General features: G+C 39.1%; 1 protein-coding gene across 26 annotated transcripts in view; it reads left to right on the forward strand.

Moving 5' to 3' along the window:
* Positions 1 to 13,775, forward strand: part of ABI3BP (ABI family member 3 binding protein) — a 319,764-nt gene that overhangs the window by 161,539 nt on the left and 144,450 nt on the right. For all 26 annotated transcript variants that reach the window (XM_030582778.1, XM_030582662.1, XM_030582833.1 and 23 more), the window contains exons 11-12: positions 5,757 to 5,831; positions 7,341 to 7,415. In XM_030582778.1, the coding sequence (XP_030438638.1) occupies positions 5,757 to 5,831; positions 7,341 to 7,415 (150 nt within the window). The remainder of the gene's footprint in view (positions 1 to 5,756; positions 5,832 to 7,340; positions 7,416 to 13,775) is intronic.

Below are 13,775 nucleotides of genomic sequence, written 5' to 3' on the forward strand. Positions count from 1 at the left end.
TTTTGTCCCTTTTTGTACTCACTTTTCACAGATATTTTAGTAAATGAGTTCAATAGCCAGAGTTTTTGCAGAAATAACTTATAAATGCATATTGCAAATATTTAAAGAAAATGTACTTTCTCAAATTTATATGTATTTATTGGATCTGGAGACTTGGTCCTGAGATTTATATGTATCGAATCAGGGAACAGGAAAAAAAAAAGTGGCCTTGTGTTTCCCATCAAGACATCTCAGATGTAGAGAACTGAAAACTGGCTGCATTTTTGTGAACACGCTAGATTCAGAATTATTCATAGAAATTATTTGATAAATAATTTTGAATAATAAATACATTCAAGAACAATTGATCTGTATGAAAAATGACCCAGGAACAGAAAATAAGTGAAAGATTCTCAAATTATTTGTCACAAAATACTTGCCCATTTCTATTTTTAACCAAGTGACAGCAGTTTTTTTTAAACTTTATTTACTATTGTTGTCATTCTTAATACTGGAATACTTTAGCAGTCATTTAACTTTGAAATAATCAGTTTAACAGGTAATTTTTAAAAAGTTAAACTTTCCGTGGCATATATTTTGTGCTGACAATTTTGAGCATCATAGGATAAAATCCTTATTGACATCTTTTTTATGTGCTTATCAGATGCACTCTCACTATCTAACAGGCTGATTGATAGATCATTTTCACCTGTGTCCTTTAAAAATCATGAGATCTTCAACAATTTCCTGTCACATGAAGATCCCTTATAACGGTGTCATATACCTCCAGTTTTTATAATTCAGTGGGAGGGGTAGGGGTTCCAAAAGTATCACAACTTTGTAGATACTCAGTTTTTGAGTCAGAGTACGAAAAGTCATGCATCTTGTGTGCAGCTACTGAGGTTTCAGATGATATGCATCTTTGCTAATTATTATATCATGGTAAATATATTCCACTATTCCTTATTCAACCTTTCCTAGTGACTCAAAGAATAGCTCGCTCGCTCTCTCAGACAACCTCAGCTGCATCCACTTAAATTCCTTTGTCTTTTAAATCAAATCCTATGCATGGATTTCACGGATGTTGTCTTGCATAAGCAGATAGGCATGCAGCTCATAAATATGCCAATGCTTCATTTCCTCTGTTCATTTTTTTTCCTGTTTACATCCAGCAGTTGTGTATACTTATGTACTGTACAGTAGTGCCACTCAAAAAACAAACAAACAAACAAACAAACCGTCATTTGCTAACAAATACCACAGAAATTATCAGTTATTTCCTAATTTAAGAATTCTATTATTATCATTACATTCTCTATATTTATTTACTAAAATATTTTATGTATTTTCGTGTTTTCGTAGTTCACCTTGAGGGCTGCTTCCATATTTTTTTCTTTGTGTGGTGATCATTCTTTTTAGATATCTTTTGAGTTCAGAACACTCCATGGCTACACTGGCGCTTTACAGCGCTGCAACTTTCGCGCTCAGGGGTGTGAAAAAACACCCCCCTGAGCGCTTCAAGATACAGCGCTGTAAAGCCTCAGTGTAATCAGTGCCGCAGCGCTGGAGCGCTGCTCCCAGCGCTGCAAGCTACACTTGTAAGGGATGTGGTTTATGTGCAGCCTGGGAGAGCTCTCTCCCAGTGCTGGCGCTCCGACCACACTCACACTTCGCAGCGCTGCCGCTGCAGCGCTTTGAAATGTCAAGTGTAGCCATACTAGCATCACAAAGGGTCAAGTAGTCCCACCATCTGTTTGTGTCATTGTTTCTGTTCAACAATGTATACTTCTCTATGTTGCCTTTGAAGTGATATGCCAGTGTTCCTTGTATGGCATTTCTGTCTAGCATAGTTAATATTTACTTGAATTATTGTGCATTCAAGCAAGAATTTCAGTTCTGAGTCCCTCATGTTCAACTTTTTAAAAAATACCTAAATATTTGTCTAACTTCTTTTGTGTATTCTCTTGTGAAGCTGAAAGTGACCGTGATAAATGCTTACTTTCATCAATGATTAAAAGCTGTTGTGTTATAGGACAAAGTTATAGTGCTCTCTGAAGCACAGTACACCATAGGAAACTAACTTGCTGTGTGGGGTAGGTCAAAGCTAAAATGTTAAGAAATCTTTTATATAGTTCCTTGACCATGAAAATTGTGAGTGTCCAAAAAAAGAAAAAAAAAAGTCATAGGAACACAGTTCAAGAAATCCATCATTTCACCTTCAGTGCTATACTCTCATATTGATGCTTCATATAGAGACTATGTATGTTTATGTATGTGTACTAAATATAAAATACTGCCTTTTCCCAACATTGTACAGTGTGCTGTATATTAACTACTGTCATCCATCTTAGAGGTGGTTATATATATTTTTTTGCTTTTATGGACTTTTTATTGTGTATTGCCAACAGTGTTTTACAAGCTATGGAACACGTACAATGAAGATAATATCCTTGCACCAAACATCTTGTAATCTAAATAGACAATGAACAAATGAAGGGTGAGGGATGGGATATAACAATAAGCAGGATAACTGAGTTGTGTAGCTGATACCCATTTTGTTAGCTCCTTGATTTTTGTTTATATTTTTGGTTCAGATTTTAGTCATCAAAACTAAAAATGCTATTGTACCAGAAGGGTTAGGGTTTTTCAATGTGTTTGGCAGCCAGGCATCCCACCATTTTCTCATTTGCATCTCTCTTCCCTTTTGGTCTGAGGGTATGTCTACACTACGAAATTAGGTTGATTTTGTAGAAGATGATTTTTTAGAATTCGATTTTATGCATTATATTGTGTATGTCCACACTAAGCTCATTAAGTCGGTGGAGTGCATCCTCACTACTTTGGCTAGCATCGACTTACAGAGCGGTGCACTGTAGGTAGCTATCCCACAGTTCCTGCAGTCTTCGCTGCCCATTGAAATTCTGATTGGGCAAAAACTTTGTCGCAGGTAGTTTTGGGTACATGTAGTCAGGCCCCCCTCCCTCCCTCCTTCCGTAAAAGCAACATAGACAATCGTTTTGCGCCTTTTTTCCGGGGACCTGTCGACCGGACCCGCTCAGCCCGCTGCCTGCCTGGATGATCGGAATCCCAAGCAGGCAGTGGGCTGAGTGTGGCTGACAGACGGAGCCCCAGGCCGGCAGCTGAGCAGCTCAGCCTGCTGTTGGTCTGGGGCTCTGTCTGCCGGCTCCTGCCAGCCGGGGTCCCGCTCAGCTGGCAGACCTCGGTGAGGTTGATCAGGGGTGCCTGGACAAACATGGCTGTCCTCCTCTTAGAGCACCAAATGGGAGTGACTCCAGGTCATTCTCTTCTTAAAGTTTTGTCTCATGGAGATTCAGTTCTGCCTGGAATATCTTGTGAGCTGGCGGTTTCTGCCTCACGCCGCTCTCCCAGCCGGCATTTCTGCATGGTCACACTTACCCCAACTTGCCCCTTGCTCCCATGGCTCATGAAGCCTGGACAGTAGTAAGGAGCAGTTCAACTTGTGAAATGACAAATCCAGAACGAAGGATTGCACTGTATGGGCCATGTTAAGATTACTTCAGAGTCCTAGATAGCATTTAGTCCCTATAAAAGGCTTCATGAAAATTTTCCCCCGCCCCTAACAAAAATATTAATTTATCAGAGCAGCTGAAAGGGTAAGGAACCTGGTACTATAACTTAGAGAGAGCTTCCATATTATTTAACTCATAATTGATATAATTCAAAGTAAAATTTCACAGTGCAGTCTGTTTTAAGACTAAAAATGCAGGAGGGGAGTCAGAAAAAGGAACAGTAACCTGTTTCCACCCGGTTTCAAACTGGGGACGTTTCGCATGTTAGGGGAATGTGATCACTACTACACTAAGGGGCTTTCATGTGTTAGGTGAACTTGATAACCACTACACTACAGGGCTTCTCTTTTTTTGCCACAGACTTTGCCGAATGCACAAGAATGTTTTCTCTAGCTACAGAAGCTACCTAATGCAATGTCTATATCTATGGCCTTACTGCTCACAAAGCAGTCATGCCCCTGCCCAAGGCTGACACAGCGCCGAGTGCATGTGACACAGCGACCTGCCTCGGGAAGGATCACTAGTGAGGCGTGATACTTTTGTCGTTAAGCAAACACAGCAATTCTTTCCTGGCCTCTGCCACTGAATGCCTCCATGCATTACGCTGTGCAGGAGGACTGCATAAGCTCGGAAAATATGTCATCGCGAGTGCATTTTTTTCACCTTCTAATCTGCGATAACCTCAGGGACGGAGATGATACGGGGCCCTAAAAACATTCTGGGGGGACTGCATGGTCACTTGTGCTGCTGAGTTCATCACACTGGTCAAACAGGAAATGAAATTCAGAAGTTCCCAGGGCTTTTCCTGTGTACCTGGCTAGTGTATCGGAGTTCAAAGTGCTGTCCAGAACAATGACAATGGAGCACTCTGGGATAGCTCCTGGAGGCCAATACCATCGAATTGCATCCACACTACCCCAAATTCAACCCGGCAATGTCCATTTCAGCACTAATCCCTTTGTTGGGGAGGAGTACAGAAATTGATTTTAAGAGCACTTTAAGTCGACAAAAATGGTTTTGTTGTGTGGACGGGTGCAGGGTTAAATCGATATAACGCTGCTAAATTTGACCTAAACTCATAGTGTAGACCAGGGCTCAGATGCGCATAGAGAGACTGTTCTATGATCTGATGTCTTCCATGCCTCATTTCTCAATATTTTCCACTTTGGAATTTTTTTCTCTTAACACTACAACCCATATTTCTTAATGCTGTCTTATGTTTCCTCACCCTTTCACATTTTTTGAACAACTAGCACCTTCTTCTCCTTCATAAGTCCAAATTAAACTCCACTTGAAGTCAGTGAGAATCTTTTCATGGACTTCCATGGGAGGTGGATCAAGCCAAGAGTTAGCAGAATCTTTGCATTTGTTCTAGGACTTGGGAGAATTAACTTGTGACATCATTCAAAGACATGTATCAATTCTGTAAGTTTACAGAGTGTTTTAGGTGTGGTGTTGTGTTGGGACAATTTATCAAAGTGGATATGCTGTTTGATATGAATAAATCTCTTTAAGGTTCCTTTCCTAATAAATATTCTTGGTCTAATTACCCAAAAGAACACCTTGAGCATAGTGAGAATAATAATAATACGTTGCTCTTAGATGGCATTTTTCATACAAAGTGAGTGTTTGTGAAGTTTGTAAAGTGCTAACTAAAACTTGCAACATCTTGCAAGTGGGTAAATATTTTTATCACTATTTTACAGATAGTATAACTGAGGCACAGAACAGTTTAGCAACTTGCTCATGTTTCACAGAGAGTTATCACAAAAGCTTCTGGACATAAATCTCCCCTGCTCTGACCACTAAACACACTCCCTTATTGCTGAATGCCTTCTGCCGCAAAGAGGAATTCTAGCAAAGGGGTTACACAAAAAAACCACAAATAAACTCTGCATCAAGGAATTTATTATGTACATTTGTTCAAAAGAAACTATATTTGCCATTATTTCAAAGATAAATAGGTAGGTTATTTCAGTCTGCAGTAGTCCTCTGCACTTGCCTTGTAACTATAATAGAAAATGCATTAAAATCTTGGTGCAAAACTTGCTAAAGTGTGTGAAGAGTTTCTTTAGCGCCACCACTGTAATTCCACATCAGGTTTTACTATCCAGGAATTTAGTGACTAATAAATCCTTTGAATCTTGAACCCATTCTTGCTGCCTTGCATACCATGACATTAAGCAGCCTTATCTCACTCAGTTGTGTTAATCTTTTGCTTTGTAGCTGCCATTGAATCAGTTCAGGAAAGCATTAAACCTACCATGTCTGCTTCCTCAGAAAAATCAGAGGCATCACCAGGTAAAACCATCTTTTTCTCCGTGTTAATTTTAACACTTAAGCTTGCTGCTCCCTGAACTCCTTTTATTACAAAAATGGCCTGAGTCTCTGCTGCATGCAATAAAAAACCATCACATAGCCTATTTTATTTTATTCTAATTGTGGACAAACCTGAAATGCCTTAGCTTATTATATACATTGTTCAGCTGTCTTGACTGCCAGATTCAAATACTATATGAAAAGGCAAAACAGCTGATCCCTTTAAAAAAACAACACCACCACCTTGATGAATTCTGAGTGTTTTGAGTCCTTTTTTTATGATTACTTTTGAACCATACGACATGCTAACCTTTGAAGTACTACAGAAAAGTACAGTGGTTTGTTTTTAAAAATTGTCTTTCTATCTCTTATCAATGACTTTTTGTCACAAGCTTTCAGAAAGCTAACTTGCTTGATTTGTTTCTCTGTAGGGACCCAGCCCATCTTCCACTTGTCAGTTGCAACACTTCTGCTGACTTCAGTGGAAGTTGAGTTGGATCTTAAAGAAGCAGCATATGTTGCAATATCTGGTTTTGTGGCATTGGTTTCCATTCCAGAGCAGAAAACATCCAAACATTGAGTTTTTATAATGGCCATATAACTATTTGGGCCTCAGGGTGAAATATAAGAACGTCTGTGCTGGGTCAGACAAAAGATACATCTAGCTCAGTATCCTGTCTTCCAACAGTGGCCAATGCCAGGTGCCCCAGAGGGAATGAAAAGAAAAGGTAATCATCAAGTGATCCATCCCCCAGTTTCTGGCAAACAGATGCTAAGAACACCATTCCTGTCCATCCTGGCTAATAGCCATTGATGGATCTATCCTCCATGAACATATCTAGTTGTTTTTTGAACCCTGTCATAGACTTGGCCTTCACAACATCCTCTCTCAAGGAATTCCACAGTTTGACTGTGTGTTTTGTGAAGAAATACCTCCTTTCGTTTGTTTTAAACCTGCTGCCTATTAATTTCATTGGGTGACCCCTAGTTCTTGTGTTATGAGAAGAAGTAAATAACACTTCCTTATTTACTTTCTCCATGTCAGTCATGATTTTATAGGCCTCTCTCATATCCCCCCTTAGTCATCTCTTTTTCGAGCTGAAAAATCTAGTCATATTAATCTCTCCTCATACAAAAGTCTTTCCAGATCCCTAATCATTTTTCTTGCCCATTTCTGAACCTTTTCCAATTCCAATATATCTTTTTTGAGATGGGGCGACCACATCTGCACACAGTATTCAAGATGTGGGCATACCATTGATTTATATAGAGGCAATATGATATTATCTGTCTTATTATCTGTCTCCTTCTTGAGTGGTATCAGCCTTTTTAGACCCCATCATATAGCATGCAACCTTCATGAAATGAGATGTTACAACTGTTAAACCAGTCTGGTCAGTTCTGGCTTACAGCATGGTTAGCGTGTTGTGGACAAAGTGTAAAGTGAATGTGTACTGAAAGAAAAAAATAACACACTCTTATTTCTCATAGCTCACAGTAAAAATGAACAGGAATCCGCAGAACCTAGCATAGCACCTACGACCGAATTACCATTGAACACACTGGGTAAGTACTATGTTTATGCTACTTTCGTTGTAGAGTGAGGGCTACCAAAGATTGCTTTAATGAAATCTCTCTCTCTTTCATGGATGTTGTATTAAAAAACAGGGCTGCCTGGGGGGGCAGGAGAGGAGCAAGTGAGGCAATTTGCCCTAGGCCCCTAGGGGCCCCTATGAGAATATAGTATTCTATAGTATTGCAACTTTTTTTAATGGAAAGAGTCCCTGAAATTGCTTTGCCCCAGGCCTCTTGAATCCTCTGGGCAGCCCTGTTAAAAAAAGCTTTTGCAATAGGCTGCATAATATTATGCAGCCTAATAAATATAACTTGAAAATCTAGCAATTTACTTTAATACTTTGTAGTGCCTTTTTAAAAAACAAACAAACTGTAACTTAAATGTTCAGATTGCCTTGAGTAATTCATGATTCAATAAAAAGATAAAGTAATATCTCCAAATTATGAAATGCAGATTGCTGCTGTTATGGCAATCTTTTATCCATTGTTCTTCTTAGTCTCTTATAATGTTGCTGCATACATTTATTTATTTCAAGTGAAAATAAAACAATATAAAGACACTTCCTGAAAATCTACACATGTAGTGTAGTATAATGCTGTCCCTGAAGAGAATTAATGCTCTTTTCAGCACCAACATGGTTGCCATTTTACTGAGGGCACAGCCCTGCTCCGATTGAAATCTGTAGGAGTAAGATTAAATTTTCTTAAGATGCCGGTCACCTTGTGCTGGTGGTGTTCGGCATCTACAAGCCCTTCAAAAGAGAAAAAGAAGAAATTCAATATTTCACTAATCAGAAGCCTGAACTGCCAGAAATAAACACTTCTTTATTTTTTAGAATGTATGATACAAACTGTTGTTTTAACTTTTGTAAGTGCTGTAAATAAAGATCATCTCTCCAGCTGTCTCATTGCTGACAGTGATACTGAGACAAGTTCTAGTTCTTTACCACATGCCACAAAACAGAAGCACATTACAATGCAAAATGGAGCGTTATTGTGAGTCTGTGTTCTAGCTGGAAACAGCTCTGTACAGTGGCTACTCTAGATTTGAAAAAAAAGTAGGTGAACCACTGCAACATGCCTTAGTTCTGTTTGTGGCAGCAAATAAGGGCATTTTGAAACTAACCCTCAGTGCTCAACTGTGGGTACCAGCTGTTCAGTGAAGTCCTCCAGTTGCTGCTGCTTCGGAGGCCCTTATGGCATCTGAGCAGCTGCTCTATATGACACCTTTGTTTTCTTTTAAATGGATGGTGGCACAGAACACTAGGAACTCTTTAATTTATCAAAAAGAAGTTGGAGAGATGACTTGATTACTGTATAAAAGTACTTTTATGGCGAGAAAATACTGGAAATTAAAGCGCTCTTTAATCTAGCAAAGAAAGTATTAACAAAAACCAATGGCTAGAAGCCAAAGTCAGACAAATTCAAGTAGAAATAAGGCACACATTGATTATTTCATAGAATCATAGAAATGTAGGGCTGAAAAAGACCTTGAGAGGTTATCAAGTATAGCTCTCTGCACTGAGGCAGGGCCAAGTAAACCTAGAACCCCTTTGACAACTGTTTGTCCAGCCTGTTCTTAAAACAGGGATTTCACAACCTTCTTTGGAAACCTGTTCCAAAGTTTAACTACCTTTTGTAGTTAGAAAGATTTTCCTACTATTTAACCTAAATCTTCCTTGATGCAGATTAAGCCGATTACTTCTTGTCGAACCTCCAGTAAACATGGAGAACAATTGATTAGTCATCTTTATAACAGCTCATTATATATTTTGATGACTGAACATGCCCAGTTTTTTTAACCTTTCTTCATAGCTTAGATTTTCTTAACCTTTTATCATTTTTGTACGCTCTCCAGTTTGTCCACATCTTTCCTAAAGTGTGGCACCCAGAACTGGACACAATACTCCAGCTGAGGCCTCACCAGTGTTGAGTAGAGCAGTGCTATTACCTCCCATGTCTTAAGTACAATGCTTCTGTTAATACACTCCTGAATGATACTGGCCTTTTCTGCAACTGCATTACTTGTTAATTCATACTCAGTTTGTCATCCACTGTAACCTACCACTAGCCAGTTATTCCCCATCTTGATTTTTCCTCCTTAAATGAAATATTTTATACTTATCTTTACTGAATTTCATCTTGTTGATTTCAGACCAATTCTCCAATTTGTCAAATCATTTTAATTCTAATTCTGTGTTTATGACCCCACCCAGCTTATTGTCATCTGCACTTTTCATAAGCATACTGTCTACTCCATTATCCAAGTCATTAATGAAAATATTGACTAGTGCCACACCCATCACAGGCCCCTGGGTGACCCCACTAGGTATGCCTTCCTACTGTGACAGAAAACTATTGATAACTACCTGTTGCATATGGTCTTTCAACAATTGTGCACTCACCTTATAAAAATTGCACCTAGAGTGCATTTCCCTACTTAGTTTATGAGAACATGATGTGGGACTGTGCCAAAAGCCTCATTAGATCAAGATCTATCACACTGACTTCTTCCCCCACTATCCACTAGTCCAGTAACCCTGTCACAGAAGGAAATTAGGTTGGTTTGGCATGATTTGTTCTTGACAAATCCATGGTGGCTATTCTTTATTATCATCTAGGGGCTAACAAATTGATTGTTTAATAATTGGTTCCAGTATCTTTTCAGGTATCAAAGATTGGCTGACAGGTCTATAATTCCCCATGTCCACTTTGTTCCCCTTTTTAAAGATAAGTACTATGTTTGCTTAACTCCAGTGCCCTAGGACCTCACCCATCCTCCATGAGTTCTCAAAGATAACTTCCAATGATTCCAAGATTGCTTCAGCTAACTCCTTAAGTACTGTAGGATGAATTTCCTTAGGCCCTGCAGACTTGAATACTTCTAACTTATGTAAATATTCTTTAACCTGTTCTTTTCCTATTTTTGGCTTATATTTTGGCTCCCTTATTGTTAATATTAATTGTGTTGAGCATCTGGTCACCCTCTTACCCTTTTAAGTGAAAATAAGCCTTAAACACATCTGCTTTCTTGACATCATCAATTATTAACTCTCCTTCCCCACTAAGCAGAGGATCTACATTTTCCTTGTTTTTTCTTTTGCTCCTAATGTATTTAAAGAACTTCTTCTTATTGCCTTTTATGTCCCTTTTATGTTAGCTGTAACTCATTATGTGCCTTAGCCTTTCTGATTTTGTGCCAAGGTATTTCCAGTAGAGATAAGGAAGACTTGTTACCATTGCACAAGATGCTGGTGAGACTTCATCTGGAATACTGTGTGCAGTTCTGGTCTCCCATGTTTAAGAAAGAAGAATTCAAACTGGAACAAGTGCAGATAAAGGCTACTAGGATGATCAGAGGAATGGAGAACCTGCATTACAAGAGAAGACTTAAGGGGCTTTGCTTGTTTAGCTTTACAAAATGAAGGCTGAGGGGAGATGTGATTGTTCTCTATAACAGAGGGGTAAATACCAAGGAGGGGGAGGAGTTATTTAAGTTAAGCGCCAATATTGGCCCAAGAACAAATGGGTGGAAATTGGTCAATAAGAAGTTTAGTCTTGAAATTAAATGAAGGTTTCTAATAATCAGAGTGAAGTTCAGGAACAGCCTTCCAAGGGGAGAAGTGTGGCAAAAAAAACTAACTTGTTTCAAGACTGAACTTGATAAATTTATGGAGGGGCTTATATGATGAGGTTGCCTACAATACAATGGCATATATCCTATCCGTGATTGCTATTAGTAAATATCTCCAGTGGCCAGTGATGGGACACTAGATTTGGAGGTCACTGAGTTTCTACAGAGAATTCTTTTCCGGGTGTTTAGCTGCTGGGTCTCACCCACATGCTCAGGGTCTAGCTGGTCACCATATTTGAGGTTGGGAAGGAATTTTCCCCAGGTCAGTTTGGCGGAGACCCTGGGGGAAGAGGTTTGCCTCCCTTTGCAGCAGGGGGCCTGGCTCACTTGCTGGTTTGAACTATAATCAGTGCTGAATTTTCTGTAACTTTACATCAAATCTTTAAATCAAGATTTGAGGACTTCAGTAACTCAGCCAGAAGTTAGGGTTGTGGACCTATTACAGGAGTGGATGGGTCAGGTTCTGTGGCCTGCAATGTGCAGGTCAGACTTGGATGATCATGATGGTCCCTTCTAGCCTGAAAGAGTCTGTGATCTAATAGTCCCTTCCGACTTTAAAATCTATGAACTGGAGCTTTAAGAAAAACACCAAATATGATTTGGCAACACTGTTGACTTTCAGCTCGATTCTATTTTGAAATGTCCCTTTGCAGCTCTTGTTGCACAGAGTGTTATGTGGAGTGAATCAGAATGAAACAGAAAACTTCTGCCTTTGCTGTGCATGAGTTTTCTGGATGGCATCTATTGCTGAACAAAACAACTGCCAGAATTTGGTCCTTAATAAGTTGACCCTGTAGTCCTTGCCCACACAAAAGAGTTATTTGGGTCAACAGGAGTACTGGATGCACGTGGTCATGCACTAGCCCAGTAAAATATGGATAGAAATTGAGGTTAATTATAGTGAACAAATATTCCATATGCTACAAGTGCTTTACTTTAATTCAGTAGACATAATAGTAATGAATAGCAGCTGACAAGTATATTATAATATTATTACTGGTCAGAGGGAGGAGTTGAGGATAGCCTAGATGAATCTTTCCATCATAAGGTTTCAGTTTTAGACTAATAAAACAGTCCAGTATGGTTGGGGAAAGTGTTTTTATATATATTTATAAAAACCATACCATATATATATATATATCACTGTGGTATTATAAATTTTGTTTATAGCAGCTTACGTATTGAATTTGGCAAACTTTTGCTAAGACCCATCATGAGCTCCAGATCTCAATTTTACTATTTGGGGGGGGGCTTATTTTCCTATTGTCTGTGTAAAACTGCCACAAAAGAAATCCAAAATCGTATCCATGTTGGATTTCACTTCTCAAATCAAAGTTACGAGCTTTAATGATGGTGGAGCTGTGCTACTGCAGAAGTTTTTCTAACCCTATAGCATAGATTGTTGGCTGTGTCACAAAAAAAAAAAACTTACAAGGCTTGCTTGTAAGCTTACAGTCTTACAAGAAGTAAGCAGTCATGGGATAAGTGGGAAGGTCCTCTTATGGATCAGTATATGATTAAAAAATAGAAAACAAGGCGTAGGAGTAAATGGTCAGTTTTCAGAATGGAGAAAGGTAAATTGTGATGTTCCCCTAGAGGTCTGTACTGGGACCAGTACTGTTCAACATTGTCATAAATGATCTGGAAAAGGAGTAAACAATGAGGTGGCAAAATTTTCAGATGATACAAAATTATTCAAGATAGTTAAATTCAAAGCACACTGCAAAGAGTTACAAAAGGATCTCACAAAACTGGGCGATTGGACAACAAAAAGGCAAATGAAATTCAATGTTCATATATGCAAAGTAACACACACTGGCAAACATAATCTCAACTATACATACAAAATGATGGTGTCTAAATTAGTTGTTACCACTCAAGAAAGAGATTTTGGAGTCTTTGTGGGTACTTCTCTGAAAACATCTGCTCAATGTGCAGTGGCAGTCAAAAAAGCTAACAGAATGTCAGGAACCTTTAGGAAAGGGATAGGTAACAAGACAGAAAATATCATAATGCTGCTGTATAAATCCATGATACACTACATCTTGAATACTATGTGCAGATCTGGACACCCTATTCCAAAAAAGATATATTGGAACTGGAAAAGGTACAGAGAAGGACAACTAAAACTATTAGGGATATGGAGCAGCTTCCATATGAGGAGAGATTAAAAAGACTGGGACTTTTCAGCTTGAAAAAGAGATGACAGGGGGTGGGTGGGGAGATACGATAGAGGTCTATAAAATCTTGACTGGTATGAAGGAAATGAATAAGGAAACTTTATTTACTCCTTCACATAACACAAGAAGGTAGGGGTCACCCAATGAAATTAATAGGCAGCTGGTTTAAAACAAACAAAACAAGTACTTCTTCACACAACACATGGTCAACCTGTGGAACTCCAGGCCAGAGGATGTTGTGAAGGCCAAGACCATAACAGGGTTCAAAAAAGAACTAAATAAGTTCATGGAGGATAGGTCCATCAATGGCTGTTAGCCAGGATGGGCAGGGATGCAACATCCTGCTCTGAGTTTCCCTAGCCTGTGCTTGCCAGGATCTGGGAGTGGACGAAAGGGGATGGATCACTTGATGATTGCCTGTTTTGTTCATTCCCTCTGAAGCACCTGGCATAGGAAGACAGGAAGACAGGAAATTAGGCGAGATGGATCGTTGATCTGACCCAATAGGGCTGCTGTTATGTTCTTGATTCAAAATTA

Source organism: Gopherus evgoodei, chromosome 1 (assembly GCF_007399415.2).
Source record: "Gopherus evgoodei ecotype Sinaloan lineage chromosome 1, rGopEvg1_v1.p, whole genome shotgun sequence".
NCBI lineage: Eukaryota > Metazoa > Chordata > Testudines > Testudinidae > Gopherus > Gopherus evgoodei.